The sequence below is a fragment of the Ammodytes marinus genome (genome assembly GCF_949987685.1).
Source record: "Ammodytes marinus genome assembly, chromosome: 16".
NCBI lineage: Eukaryota > Metazoa > Chordata > Actinopteri > Uranoscopiformes > Ammodytidae > Ammodytes > Ammodytes marinus.
This window is the reverse complement of record NC_137220.1, coordinates 21,638,293-21,653,324: the sequence shown is the minus strand read 5'-3', so window position 1 is coordinate 21,653,324 and position 15,032 is coordinate 21,638,293. Positions and strand designations below refer to the sequence as shown.

At 42.1% G+C, this 15,032-nt stretch overlaps 2 protein-coding genes across 2 annotated transcripts; both read right to left on the bottom strand.

Annotated features, from left to right (window-relative positions):
• Positions 1-271: 271 nt before the first annotated feature.
• LOC307263399 (26S proteasome non-ATPase regulatory subunit 11A) lies at positions 272-7,850 on the bottom strand. Its single transcript, XM_080044551.1, has 13 exons — positions 7,737-7,850; positions 6,971-7,072; positions 6,137-6,333; positions 5,037-5,094; positions 4,623-4,817; positions 4,070-4,214; positions 3,805-3,865; positions 3,547-3,609; positions 3,333-3,458; positions 2,745-2,780; positions 2,575-2,626; positions 2,223-2,366; positions 272-1,470 (listed from the first exon to the last, which is right to left on the bottom strand). Exons 1-12 carry the CDS (start codon positions 7,825-7,827, stop codon positions 2,224-2,226), a joined length of 1,269 nt encoding a protein of 422 aa, XP_079900677.1. The 5' UTR covers positions 7,828-7,850; the 3' UTR covers positions 272-1,470; position 2,223.
• A 1,423-nt stretch (positions 7,851-9,273) lies between these two features.
• rpain (RPA interacting protein) lies at positions 9,274-12,256 on the bottom strand. Its single transcript, XM_080043155.1, has 7 exons — positions 12,090-12,256; positions 11,802-11,996; positions 11,017-11,089; positions 10,772-10,892; positions 10,530-10,593; positions 9,454-9,594; positions 9,274-9,362 (listed from the first exon to the last, which is right to left on the bottom strand). Exons 1-7 carry the CDS (start codon positions 12,159-12,161, stop codon positions 9,333-9,335), a joined length of 696 nt encoding a protein of 231 aa, XP_079899281.1. The 5' UTR covers positions 12,162-12,256; the 3' UTR covers positions 9,274-9,332.
• Between the last annotated feature and the right edge of the window lie 2,776 nt (positions 12,257-15,032).

Genomic DNA, 15,032 nt, shown 5'->3' with positions numbered 1-15,032 from the left:
GCTATGTTCAGTTGCTACCAACTATATCTGCTTCTTTAGCTGGGGTTGTTTTAGTTATAGTGAGCAATTCCAGCATTCAACCCTGGTTAATAGAAGAAATATGGCTGGGTTAAAGTCCCTGGTTCAAAAGAAAGAATCTGAAAACACAGGAGATTATCAAATGGTGCGTGGCACACAAGAGTTGAAGCTTAATGAACATTGCCAGTGCAGGTTATCCTGGAATCACAAAACATACAGGTTTGATTTTGTTTCTTTTTTTTATTTATTAGCATTTGTCTTTCTCTATGTCATATATGGTAAACCCTCGAGTCCTTGCAAAATTAAGTTCCCAGAAATGTACAGCTTGATTTTTCTTTCTCCAGCGAACGCCCCCGCCTTTTTCTGTACAGCAAACCGTCGCGTCTTTAGAAGATCGCAGAGTTCCCTCTTCTCCGTGTCACGTGTGTCGAGCATCAAAAGCACTTTGTGTGACTGACCCAAGCTCTCGGTGGCCAGGTCTGTTCTCTTCTTACGTTATAAAAAAAGGGGGGTGGGGGCAGGGGACTGAATACATCAATGGATGAACAAGAGGCGCTTGGCAATGTTATATATACAAACAGTTATATATACAAACAGGAAGTAGGAATGCAAAGGGAAGAGGAGGGCTAATAGGAGACTCCATGGTGTGGTGTTAAACGTCCTCCTCTCCTTGTGTGGCGTGGTCCCCAAATGGACAGAAGAGCTAATTCCCTGTGTGGTCCACCAATCCCAGAATGCCATGTGAGTGAGACCGGGGGGGGGGGGGGGGGGCAAAGGTCATAGTCAGGATGTAAGGAGATTGAATGGGCTTGTTCGGATGGACTTTCAAAACCATTCTTCATGTGACTTTGGGGAGGGGGGGGGGGGACGCAAAAAAAAAACGTGAGAAATTCGAACATTCAGTTTCAGGGCTGGCATCACAGACAAACCAACCCAAGTTTACCCCCCCCCCCCGCCCCCTCCAGATTACACTCCAGAGAATGTGTGTTTTATTTTATATATATATATAATACATGTTTAAGTATTGTTTATGTTTTCTTTGTTGTTATTTTACAAGATTCCCTGATGGCCAGTGCAGAGGGGAAAAAAAAAAAAAAAACGGGAGGGGACAGGGAGGCTTATTGTCCAATTTTACATACAGTAGAAACCAGTGGTGGGAGAAGAGCAGAGGAGGGCACAGTGTCTGGATTTGTCCATAGGGAGGAGCAACGTTGAGTCAGATCAACCCCAGTCGCATTGAGAGGAGACCGGAGGGAGAGGAGAGCAGAGGGCTGGAGGAGGACTAGGAGGAGCCTGGTGCCTCGGTGGGTCTGTTGGCCCGGCCTCAGTCGCTCCGCTGGGTTGTAAAGTATTCTGTAGTCCTCCTCCTCTCCCCGGGTTGAAGTGAGCGATCAACGGAGCTCTGACTGGCCCATTAAAGTCCAAACAGGAGGACCCATGCTTTCACTCTCCCTGAAAGACAAGTTCAGGAGAATGAACAAGAGATTTTACAGAGACATACCTACATGGTAAATTAAGTTTATTTTTTACCAAACTACACCAAAATGTTTTCCAGACTAGCCAGGTTTGTTTCAACCAAAGGGTTGTACAAGTTTTTAAAGAGTAAAATGCAAGCACTTTTCCTGCCCTATTGAGATACAAGTTGAACTTTTTCATGAAGCCTGAAGCATTAAATATATATATATTTGCTAAAAAAAGAAAAATCATACCTAGCTATGGTTTTCATAAAATGTATAATGACAACCGCCTAATAAAGCTATCAAGAAAAACACATGAATCTTCCACAAAAAATATATATATAAAAAGAAGAAGAACTAAAATCTGATAGAAAGAGGAGTGTCCTCTGTAGTATTTATTTCTGGGTCTGATTTTATGACACTAAATGTGGAAGCTATTGAAGACAAATACATTTTTCCACATTATAAATCAAAATGAGTGTTCTACATTACAGTAAAGTAAAGTAGTACATTAAAATTGGTATCGGTCGATCCTGAGGAAAATAAATCTGTGATCGGTATCGCCCCCAAAAATCAAGTTTGTGGCATCCATCAATGGCAACTATTTAAACGGAAAGTTATTACATCATTGGGTAATCTATTACCATGTTAAAATCTCTGCACAATGGACAAAGAGGAATCTGAGACGCCTAAGTTCTATTCATGTCGACACAGGATCATCAAGTCATCAGTTGTACTGGGGGTTACCTTATGTTAGCTTCTTGGCTTTGTTGTAGAGCGAGTCCACCACTTTGCTCATGTTCTGAATGGTCTCCAGGGCCGCCGAGTATGTCTTGTCCACAACCGGCTCCTCAAAGACAATCAGCACTCCTTCGCCTTGGTCCAAAATACCTGTTAGGATGGGATGGGGTGATAAGGGAAGGAAAACAAGAGAGAGAAACTGTTAAAAAAAAAAGATATTGGAGTGCTGTCAATCACAAGAGCCAACTCACCAACTCACTTGAGTTCATTTCATTCAGTTACATTTACAACAATAAAGTCACTTGTATTTAGACGTGTCCTTGTGCAGTGTAAAACTAAAACAGCAGCAGACACGTACCGTGAAATTTCTCGTCCAGGATCATTTGTGATAATTTCCTCTCCACGTCTCCCTGCATGGCAGACACAATCACATTTGAAGGAATAGTATGTCAAAATCTTTAAGTAGGAAATTCAGGCGCAGAGTGGAAGTCTAAAAGGAAATATTGACAAAGACGAGGCAAATCTTACCTTGGAGAGTTTGATGAGGGAGGAAATGTGTGCTATCTGTTTGATAAAAAAATACAATTGAATAAGTATATTGCACATATGTTGGTTAATATTAGTCTTTGATGCGTTACATCAGTTTTTCAACAATAACCTTTTTCTAACAAAGTGACTGCGAGGAACTTTGTTGATTGCACAAAAGTGTTAATGTTTTTACGACACAAGTGCTTGCTGTCCTATGACCTTTGATAGCGTGTGTCGGCGGCGTGTGTATTTGTTGCGAGTGAAAGAGAGATGGCAGGATGCATGGAGATGAGGTTATGTATTTCTATGTGACTATGTTAGATCAATAATGGTAATATGACGCTGGTGAAGCAAAGTAAACTTTGATTTAGTACTGTTTGGGAAACACAGGCTTTTCGTTTTAATAACGAATATCGATATAGCATTATTTTTCACTGATGTTCTGGTTTGCCGTTACAGGTCATTAGTGATCAGAAAAAAATGAGGCCGTTTCATGAACATCTAAAGGTTCCTCGCAGTCTGTCCCTGAATCGGTCTGATTGATACACTATCCAGTAAAGTGTCCTGGATAAGGTTCTGTCCAATTACCTGGACCCTGGAGAAAGGCTCGATGACCCTGATGAGGTTCTGCTCCAGCAGGTTGTCATACAGTGTGTCCAGGTGGGTGCTGATGACAGGGTCATCCCTCAGCTCTGCTTTGTACTCTGTTAGTGCCTATGGGTGGAATGGGACAATTTAAAATCACAAATGAGGGGAGGAGAAGCTCCAGAGTCCACAGCCCCTAGAAAGTTACAACACAAACCTTTTCAAAGTCAGCCAGCGACCGGTTCTTGCTGGCTTGAGCCACACTTTTCAGAGAGTCCGTCTGTAGAAAAAGAATGGTGGGAAAAAGTTATGAGTACATGAAAAGCTGCTTGTTTCAGGCAAAACGTAGTCCCAGGGCTTGTAGTAAAACAAAAAAACTGCGCTATATCTAAGTAGTATCTAAGTAGCAAGACATATAGCAAACAGATCTCACATGACTTGAACTTGAACATTTTTAGGGAAAAAATAGTAATACCTGTCTGCCAGCGTGGCGCAGAGCCAGCTTGCCGCTGATGAGAGACTGGACATCCTCTGGCCTGAAACAGACATATAAGCATCAGACACATCAATACAATAAAATATAAATGAATCCGCTGCATTTTGGCAACTTAAATAAACATTTTATACATTCGCAACCGAGTCGAACATTCAATGTTTTAAAATGTAATATTCTGCAGAAATAAAATTATTCTAAATGAATTGTGCGGGGCTGTGTTATTTGGGAGTAGAGTAGCACTTACGCGTTGAGCATGATTTTGCAGAGCAGCATGTCTTTGAGGGCTGTGATGGCTCGGGGGCTGTCCACCGAGTCATAACCCTCGAAGGCCTCGTAGAAGTAGGAGTAAGCCGTCTTCCAGTCTTTGTCCTCCGCTGCGTGGATGATCCCTGGAGAAAAATACATCAATGTCTGGTTAACCACGGCAGGAAAAAGCAACTTAAAAAAAAGGTGCTACGAGGAACTTTTTAATATTTCTGAAACAGTCAAATTTTTCCTCTGATAATCATAAATTACATGTAAACGCAAACAAGACCATCCGTGCAAAGAATGCTATTTTTATATATTTTTTTTTCTTAATGGCTTTGTCATGGACGAGCTCACCCGGGAACAACAGCTGGCGTAGTGAAAAACACTTGCGTTTTTTGTCCAAAGGGGTTGCAAGAATTAACTAAAACTGAAAGTTCGTCGGAGCACCTTTAAGTTTTCTTCACCTACTGCTGTGATTTGTGTGAACATTATCTGAAGCTACTTTAGCGACAGTTAGCTCACGACCTGTGGCGCTGCATGGTACCTACCTGACTGCATGTCCAAAGCGGCTTGTAGTTTGGGCGGGCAGTAGATGGCGTTTGCGGTGGTCCGGGCAGACGTGAGTGCAGCGTGGGCCTTGGGCAGGTTGCTGAGCGCGTGGTACGTCTTACTCTCCAGCAGCTGCACCTCCACCAGCAGAGCCTTGTCGTCCATCTTCTTCAGCTCCTGCAGCAGCTGGGTGCCTGCACGGAGAAGCAAGTCAGTGTCACTGTCAACGCACCCTCAAGTTATTATTTATTTTCTGGCGCATATAGGGAACTAAAATGGGACTTTACACAAGTTTGAAATGTTATCTCAAGCTAACAATCTCACCTTGTTTATTTTTTTACACACATGTTTTCATTTGTTTTTATACACATTCTGATAAGTCAAACAACAAATTCAGGAGATCGGCCACCTACCAAGTGAAAGTGCCTCCTGGTAGCACTTTGTGTCGAAATACAGCGAGATGAGACGAGACTAAGGAGAGAGGAGAACAACAACATCTGAGTGCCAGGGGTCTTCAACCTGTTTTGTTTAAAGGGTCTGCCCGTAAAGTTCAGAGCTACATCATAGAAATGTGCATTAACTGTCGATTGAAGATAGAACATAAATCCACCAGATCAATCAACCGGAGTACAAGATTCTGAGCAGTGAAGAGCACAGTATGTGTTCACCGCTTCAATGCTTGTTACATGACTATTATTATACATGTTATATGTTACACACACAAACAGTGATAAATTGTTAAGAAAGCGTCCCAATAAAAAGTGCACATTGCTCCGTTGTAAATAATGTTTTTTTTAACTACTGTTGCAGCCAATAAATTGCCACACAATCCAAGTAAATAAAGCCTTTCAGCAACTGCTTTAATCAACATACTGACAAATGCTGCCAACAAATACAATAATATAGCCAATAATTCTGCACACCTTCCAGTCTCCATTTAGGGACATAAATCAGATATGATTAGCCACACTGGGCAGATCTAGCACTTCATAGATAGTTTGGCCATTTGTACTTGTACTACATGATTGCTGTTTGTTCACTGCATTTAGTCCAGCTGATGTAGACACCTGCTCTGGTGGAACAGTTCTTCTAAGTAGAAAAACTGTCATGCCAACGATTTTCTCAACATTTCACTTTGACCAGTCGTTTGAATGAATCCTCAAAGAAGGTGGGAATGAGAGTTAATGGCTTTTGTTTCAATAATGTTTGCCAGTATATATACTTCTCTCTACTGCCTTTGGCTAGCTTGCTAAACTGAAGTACTTCATAATTAATTAAATGAAAAAAGACAATTTCAAGTTAACCAGCTAGGGATGTCAAGTTGTTGGACCACATAGCTAACTAAACCAGACAGCCACAGGACAAGTCGATCCTAACCCCATCTATTGGGGAAACAATGAACCACGTCACAGATTGTATGGAACCGTTCTGAAAGCCAGAGGTCAGCGGGCATCTTGGCACGGCCGTGTGTTACCCGAGTCTGAACGAGCCCTGCGACAACAGCAAGTCTCACCTCTAGTGCCTGTCTGAGGAAGGTCCTCTTCTCAGCCTTGGCCCACTCTATGCACTCCAGACAGAGCTCCACCTCCTGGCCCGTGGCGGCCTCCATGTCCAGGAACAGGTCCAGCAGGGAGCGGACCAGCCGGGCTGCCTTGGCCTTGGAGATGGAGTTGAGGAAGGGCCGGACATACTTCAGCAGACCCCCGAGCTCTGAAACGAGGAAAGAACAAATCTATGTAGATGGAAAACTGCTGGAGATGAGGTGAAGAGCTAACATTTACAATTGACCTGCACTTTTGCCTTACAGGTGGAGTCAGTGATTCTGGAGAATGCTTGTCAAATTCACTGAATATCTCCTAACAATCTGCTATCTGTGCATAATGTGTGTGTGCTAAAGATAAAAACACAGTGTTCATAAACAGCCTAGACTCTGTAAACAGGCATGTTGCTAGTTAGGGTGGACCCCCTATTTTTACATACCAATTTACAGAGCCTAGGCGGTGTATTAACACTGGATATTCATTCAGCGCACACAAAGTTGGGACAGGTAGCGGACTGCCAGGAGATATTCACAGATTTTGACAACAGTGCTGACTCCACCCATAAGTGCCTTGCTGATCAGCATTTGGACTTTGTCAACATTTCACAAGTCACAATTAAAAAATGTTGAGGTGCTCCCATGTAAAAACATCCATTTTGTGAGTCCTTCCTGTTTGCAGAATAGAACTAATTGTGTTGTCAGCGAAAGAACAATCCAATTAGATCAACATGAGTGTCAAAGCCGGAAATGCTGGGTGACTCAGAGAGTTAGCATTTGTTTATAAGTGAGAGCACCATGTTGTGTTACCTGCAGCCTGTCCCGTCTTGGCCAGCAGCCCCCCCAGCTCCAGGATGCTCTGCTCTTTAACACGTACCGCCTCCTCATCGCTCTGGTGGATGTCCCGCTTCACTACGAGACACAAACACACACACAGAGAGTAAATGATCCGTATTGAAAAGCATCGGACAAATTGTGATAAAATGCTGATGTTGCCCTCTTTACATTAAGCTACATTACAGTGTGGAAATGCTAGTTACAATGGCACGCAGCCAAGTGGCTCGCGAGGCTATTAAACAACGGACCTGTCAACTTAAACAATACAACGACAATGACAGTTATACTACTACGCACGCTTAATTATCAACTGATGGCATCACACTAGCACAAACTAGAGGCCGTGACAGAGCAGGCGAGGTTGAGTGAGTCAGCTCAGTTTCATGTTAACATTACTCGTCGGTCCTGACACTTGACAGGACGAAGAACAGCGGCTTAACACCGGCTGGATGCTGACAGTAACTAGCCGGCTATCACCCCAGTTCCTGTCAAATGAATGAGCCAGGGCAGCTAACGCTAGCATGCTAATAAGCTAGCCGGTGCACTGCTAGCCAGCTAGCCCACTGCTGCTGACTCACCGTGCAAGCTAGGAGAAAAAAGACATGGCCAGCACTGGGCAAGCTAACCTAGCTTAGCTGCTACCTGGCTGCTCCACATATGATGGAGGGGTTGTACAACTTCAGCGTCTGGCCGTAACAACTATTCTTTTGTAGCGCCGCAATTTGTAGATTGTATTTACCTATTGAGTGTAAGATATCGATAGAAGCATTCCGGTCTGTTCCAAGAAGAGACTGTGCTCTCTGAAACTCAGCCACTGCCGCGGCTGCCATCTTTCCTCTGCCTGCCTCCGCTCCGCTCTGCCTGGCTGGCTGTTTTCCGGTCAGGTCGTTCACACGGTCGGAGCAATGCTTCCCCTTAGCGGTGATACCCAGTTCTGCCGCAAAACAAATGTAGCAATAAATCTGTGATTTGATAACATGAACTCAAACTGTGCATTCTCGTCCGATATTAGTCGGTAGCAGCAGGACATTACAGCCCGTACTCCAAGAGAGGTTGAGCAAAACTTTTACTTGGCAATTTGAAAATGCAGGGAAAGGATTATCCAGAAAAAAAGAGTAGGCCTATTTGCAATGCCATCATTGTGTCGTGAGGAGGGGTGGGAGGTTACAGGTAGGCTACAAGTAGGTGGGACTCAAGTGAAGTTTCAGCTTGGCTACTTCTGTCATGTAGCCTAACTATAGAAGTCAGGTTTCATTAAAGTAAACTGAACCTCTTAATAGTTTCAATCAAAATACCTTGAATGAGGCATAAACAAATATAGCTTAGAGAGGTGCTTTATTAGGTACACCTGTTCAATGGTTTATAAAAACAAAAAGCTTATCAGCCAATCACATGGCAGCAAAGTAATGCATTTATGCATTTAGACGTAGTCCAGACAATGTACTGAAGTCAAACCGAGCATCACAATGGGGAAGAAAGGGGGTTTAGGTGACTTTGAACATGAAGTGGTTGATGGTGCACGGCAGGATGGATCCATACTTTCATGTTGTTTACGCCAAATTCTGAACCTGCCATCTTAATGTCGCAACTGAAAACGAGACTCATCAGACCAGGCATGATTTTTCTATCTTCTGTCCAATATTGGTGATCCTTTGAGAATTGTAGCCTCATTTTCCTGTTTTTAGCTGACAGGAGTGGCACCCGGTGGGGTCTTCTGTTGCTGTAGCCCATCTGCAAGGTTGGTCGTGTTTTGCGTTCAGAGATGGTATTCTGCATACCCTGGTTGTAACGAGTGGTTATTTGAGTTACTTTTGCCTTTCTATCATCTCGAACCAGTATGCCCATCCTCCACTGACCTCTGACTTCAACAAGGCATTTTACGTCCGCAGAAATGCCGCTCACTGGATATTTCTTCTTTTTCTGACCATTCTCTGTAAACCCTAGAGATGGTTTAGAGTGAAAATCCCAGTAGATCAGCAGTTTCTGAGATACTCATACCAGCCCTCTTGGCACCCTCAACATTGCCATGTTCAAAGTTACTTAAAACCCCTTTCTTCCCCATTCTGTTGCTCGGTTTCAACCTCAATAAGTTATCCCGTCCAGGTCTGCATGCCTAAATGCATTGAGTTGCTGACATGTGATTGGATGATGAGTTATGTGTTAACAAGAAAATGAACCACTGTACTTAATAAAGTGGCCGGTGAGTGTAGAATGGTGCAATTAAACACATGGAATATAAAAAAATAGTCTTTATTTGACAAAACATACATATAGCACACAAAAATTCAAATAAAAAAATCACAAGTTGAGTCTCTCGCAACTGCTGTGTGGGCCTTCACAGGACGATGGACAGGTAGTCACAAACCTGAAAGACAAAAAAGCAACAATGAAATTGTACCATTTTGTGTTATTATCTTCTTTCTTTCTCTTCCGTCTTGGCAGTGACCATGCCGTACCTTGCAGCTTATCATGAGGTTGGGACCCCCGTCTGTGTTGGGAGCTACTGAGAAAACTGGGTTGTGGAGACAGTCCTCCATGTGCTCTGAAACCCTGGCCTCCAGGAGGTGCCGCAGGATATCGGGGGTGATGTTCTGTGTCTGGAGAAAAGCAGAACAACTTTGAAGCATGTCAGATAAAGACATTACTGACTCCATTGAACTCTACTTAAAGCCTGTACATGACCAGTCACCAAAACACATTTTCTATACAATTTACATATAAATGAGGTTGTGTTAGTCTACAGATTTTCAACACAAGGGCACATAGCTGTATTGTGTGACTGTGTCAGTGTTGAAGTGTTAACAGAATCATTTTGACGGGACTTTGCTGCTTCAGTCATACATTTTCCTTGCTTCTTTTTGGAGGAACATGCTCAATGTGTTGGAACTACAGATGTAAACAGGAAACATAATGGCGTCGGTACGCTGGCCATCCAGTATTTGTTGATATTTTGCACAGTTCAATGATGCCAAATTCATTATATATTGTTTTTTTGTTGTTGTTTTTTGCAATCTGGCTCTAAGGGCAACATAGTTTTCTTAAAAGACAACTATGGCATAGGTCATGATTCATTTCCTTGAAAGGATCATGTAATATAAACCAACTTCTCTTATTAAAAAAGGTGGAGTCAGCAATCCTGGAGATGGTCTCTGACAAAATCACTTTTAGTTAGTGAATATTTCCTCACAATCTGCTACCTCTGTCTGTCTGTCTGTCTGTCTGTCTGTCTGTCTGTCTGTCTGTCTGTCTGTCTGTCTGTCTGTCTGTCTGTCTGTCTGTGTGTGCTAAAAGAAAACACAACGTAGGCTCTGTAAACTGCCACGTTGCTGCCAGCGGTGGGGTTTGCTTTGTTGACATATACATTTAGAGAGCCTAGGATGTGTATTAACACTGTGTTTTTCTTTAGCTCACACACAGTACATACAGGTGGGAGATCGTGAGGATATATTAACATATTTTCACAAAAAGGGACTTACAAGCTTTCTCCAGAACAGTTGACTCCACCTACTTCTTAATAGGTAAAAGTTCAAACCTTAGTGTTAATGTACAGTCCACAGGTGCAGGAGATGAAATGGCTGTTGATGTTCACGTTGTTCCTGCGTGACACAAGACATGCTGAATCATAAACATGTATTTTATCATTATTGTTAACATCATTATAACCTTTATTTGGCTCTCCGGTGTAAAATTGAGGACAATACCTAATTTTCAATGTATGCATTTGCGCCTTTAAATACGAGAAACTCTCAGCGTTTATCATTTTCTTGGACTCACATGTGACATATGGGGCAAATAATATGCATCTCTTCCATCTCTTCCATCCCCTCGACGACAGACGATATGTACTGCTGCTCCCACTGCTGGTTCCTCTCGTACTCCTCGATGATAGACATTTCTGTGGCACAAACAAAGCAATAAGACCCAAGAGCATCTGCATGAGCATCTCGGTCATTGCCGCCACATTCAATCACTTTCGGTTTGCATTAATTTGAAGAAGAGGTTTCCATAGAGATGTGTACCGTGAGACAGGAGCTCCTGCTGGATTTCTTCGAGCACCGCCAGCTCATCGTACTCCTTCATGACGCTGAACATCTGTGAGTATAGAGGAAAGATAGCAGCAGATCTCTGCTTGTTATCAATGACAGATGTGAGCTACAGAGGATGACTCCTAGGGTGGAGTCAAGTCATTCTGGAGAATGCTGATTGTCAAAATCAGTGAACATCTTTTCACAATCAGCTACCTGTCCATACTGTGTGTGCGCTTAAAAGAAATCCAGTGTTAATACACAGCCTCGTATGTTTAAGCTACAGTAGACTACTTTGTTTACATAGTCCTTCCCTTTGTTTACATATCAGTTTACAGAGCCAAGGCTCCATGTTAGGGTCAGGGTGGATTGTTTTCCAGCGCATATACAGCAAGAACAGATAGATGATCCTGATGAGATATTCACTGATGTTGACAAAATGTGATTTTGACAAGTCTTCTTAAGAATCGATGTGTGAATTATTTTTTAGTTCTAAAATATGTCTGAAGGCATAGATAGATAGATAGATAGATAGATAGATAGATAGATAGATAGATAGATAGATAGATAGATAGATAGATAGATAGATAGATCTCTCTTGGAGATCATAGACTAGGCTACATCTGATATAGGGATACAACTTAAAAGACCAAGAGAAAGAGAGACATAATGGACAGATATAGAAATAAGAAACAGGAGCACAGAGGCCGTGTGCCTGCCCACTGAGATAGGGAACGACAGGAGAAAAAGATAGTGAGAACCGGGAGGGCCAGACCGACCTCTGCCATGCCGTGTGGTCCCCACAGAGAGGGCAGCCTCCGGTCCTCTGACTGCAGCGCGCTCCACTCCTCCTCCATCACCTCCTGGACAATGATGGAAGCCCCGGAGCCGCCGCCGAGCTGCTGGCTCTCCCCCATCTGCCGGTATCTGTCCAGCAACCTCGACCGGCTGTTTTTCAGTCTGTCCACACAGCGCTACAGAATACACATAAAAGTCACACAGTGTTCAACTCTGACAGCTACACATGCTAGCCGGCTAACTGACGACATAAACAGTTGCTTTTTCACCTTGCGGTAGGTTTCTTTCCATGGCGGAGTGGTTCCTTTATAAAGTGAGCGGTGTCTGTGCAACTCGTCCATCCGTAGAGCCACAAGCGAGTGTCAAACGGACACACATACAAAGACTTATTGAAACAAAGTGGCGAAAAAAGTGGGGCTGGACTTCAAAAACACAACATTTCAGCTTTTAACCCGGTGTCCCGGAAGTTGATGTGCGCCGCGGATTGCATGATGGGTAATGTAGTTTAAGGTCGCAGAAAAGGCAACTCCTGCCTCCAGTGGAGAGAATTAATGATTGAGAAAATGTCTTGTATGAATGCTCAACACAAGACATGTTCTCAATCACTTTTATTTTAACATTCACTTTTGTTTCCCCGCATAATCGCAATGCTTTTTAAATGCCAGGAATATCAATCTGGTGTAGAAATACTAATAGTAGATTCTTTATTTTTGTATTAGTTAAAAGTGGTCAAACATTATCCGTATATAATCCAATTAGCGTATTAAGTGATAATGTAAAAAAGTACTCAAACTCATTGAATTACCATGCATATTTAAATGCAGTCTATATCAGAAAACCAGAGAAACTATTCTTCAATTATGTGTTATACAGTAGGCCTATATAGGGGTAGGCGGGCATAGGTAAGACAGGCACTGGGAAGGGTCATGATTTTTACCAGCAGAACAAGAGAGACAAAGGAGTTGAGGTGGCAAATTCCCATTGTTGCACATTTGTTTGTTTGCTTGCTACATACTGGAAAATAAACCTTCAGTAACCCAAAAGCCTGACTGGACAGTTGACTCTTTCCCCCTCCCTGCGTAAGATTTGTCCCCCTGGTGCCTCAGTGGCTGTTTGATTATGTTGCTTATTTTGATTTCTTTATTTTCAAGTTTTATTGAAGACAAATCGCCGAGTTCTGTTTTTTTTTATTTCTAATTATTTCCACATCAAATCTCTTTGCAGGGGACTGACCTTTGTACTCGACCTCTGTCCAGTCTGAAACAAGCTGCTTTAGATATTTACAGTACATATACGGATATTTGTATCACTAAATTATGGGAAATTAAACCTTTCCGGCATTAGTGGACAGCTATTTAAAAACAGTTTTCTTGTATTTGCATGGATTATGATATTTGCAAGGCATTAATAAAATAAATAAGATATTAAAAGATTGTGCTCACAAGATGTGCGGTCACAGTGAAATTGACCTTTGACAGGCGACAATGTCACATTTGTCCACATTTGTGCAAACCTTTCTTGGGATATTGCATTCATAAGGCAACAACATCTAATCAACTCCTCTTTGAATCTGAGTGGACATTTGTGCAAAATTCCCCTCAAATAATCCCTCAAAGCGTTCATGAGATATTGCACTGACAGGAATGGCCTGGACAGACGGACAGAGAGCACAAACGCCTCCGGCCTCCAACTATTGCCGGCGCAGAGGCAAACAAATCCTGACTGGTTCGTTGTAACTTGTGCAATGATATCTCAAAGAGAGACAGGTGTACACCATGATGCCCAAGGTCAGACAATCAAAAGTTGAAAATGTTGCAGTATGGATGGATTATGTGCATATGCCCTGTCAATGCTACGCGCTACACTATTGCATCATAGTCAACGCATTTAGGCTATAAAAACTGTTTCAATGGATACCTTTATTATCATGTATGTCTGTTTTTCTGACTTTGTCCTTTTGAAAAATGTCAAACCAATAAATATACTCAATTAATCCATCACACCAAACATTAAATCAGGTTTAATTTCTAAACATCCTTTCTGATTTATATATCTGTATGTTTTTTTACACAGCCAGTTGACTCACTTTGCCCTATCATGGTCTAGAGCTCAGCTGGTGTGGTTCTCCTCAGCATTCAGATGCAGCAGCCTATTTAACAGGCTTTACTAATCCCCTACTCTCTTCCAACTCTGGGGCCTCCTTTGCCTGTAGGTATACCTATCTAGAGCTGTTTTTAGGGTTAAATTCAAATTCAAATAAATCCACCCTATCTCTGGCTTTCAAACTCCATACTTGCTTTTTGGTTGTGGCTAAAAAGGTAGAAAGTGTTGGTGTCATTAGATCACATACAGTATATGGCTCTGTCTATATGACTTCCATCTGGAGAAAGGACACCATGCTGATGTTCCCTTGGGTATTCATGGCTAGCAAATATCTGTGGCATTAGAGATGTGGATGTTGAGGATAACTTTTGAGGGTGGGAAACAACTAAACAGACAAAAATTTAAAGAGACACCTGTATTGATTTGGTAGCATTTAAGTAACGAATGGGGTACATGACAACCTGGGTAGTTCACCATCAAATTCAACATGAATGCACGTCACACTGTGTACCTCAAGGCTGCTTGGTAATATTGTGTGAATATCATTTGTCAGAAATGTTAAAAAATTGAGAGGAATTGTTCTTGTTGCAAAGAATAACCAATCAAATAGACAGACACTGACACTGCACGGAGATGTAAGGATCACGCTGCTTTTTTCACTTTTAACAAAAAATATCTTGTGTATCCAGACCACCCAGTCAGGGCCAGTAGAACTCAAGTTGAGACATGGCAGGCAAAACAATGTTTTTTCAAGAACTGGTCGATTTTGAGACTTTGACAAATTTGCTTTGATAATATGGCTTCATTCATACTAGTAGGCTATTAGATAAAGGTCCAAAGTGTACAATTTGGTGTTTTTCACTCAACCTTGTCTGTTTGTATATTTCTCCTATACAACCATCTCATCATTAGTTATTTTTTTATTTTTTACAATACTCTGAGCCAAATATCAAGTTCTTGAGCATTTACATCAACACAACTTCCCATAATGAATCCTAGCAGTAATTCAGAAGGGTATTACAGAAGGATTTGTTAATGGTCGGATTTGTGATTCATGTTGTACTTAAGAACATGTCAAAAATTGAATTTTAAGACCTGTACATATAATT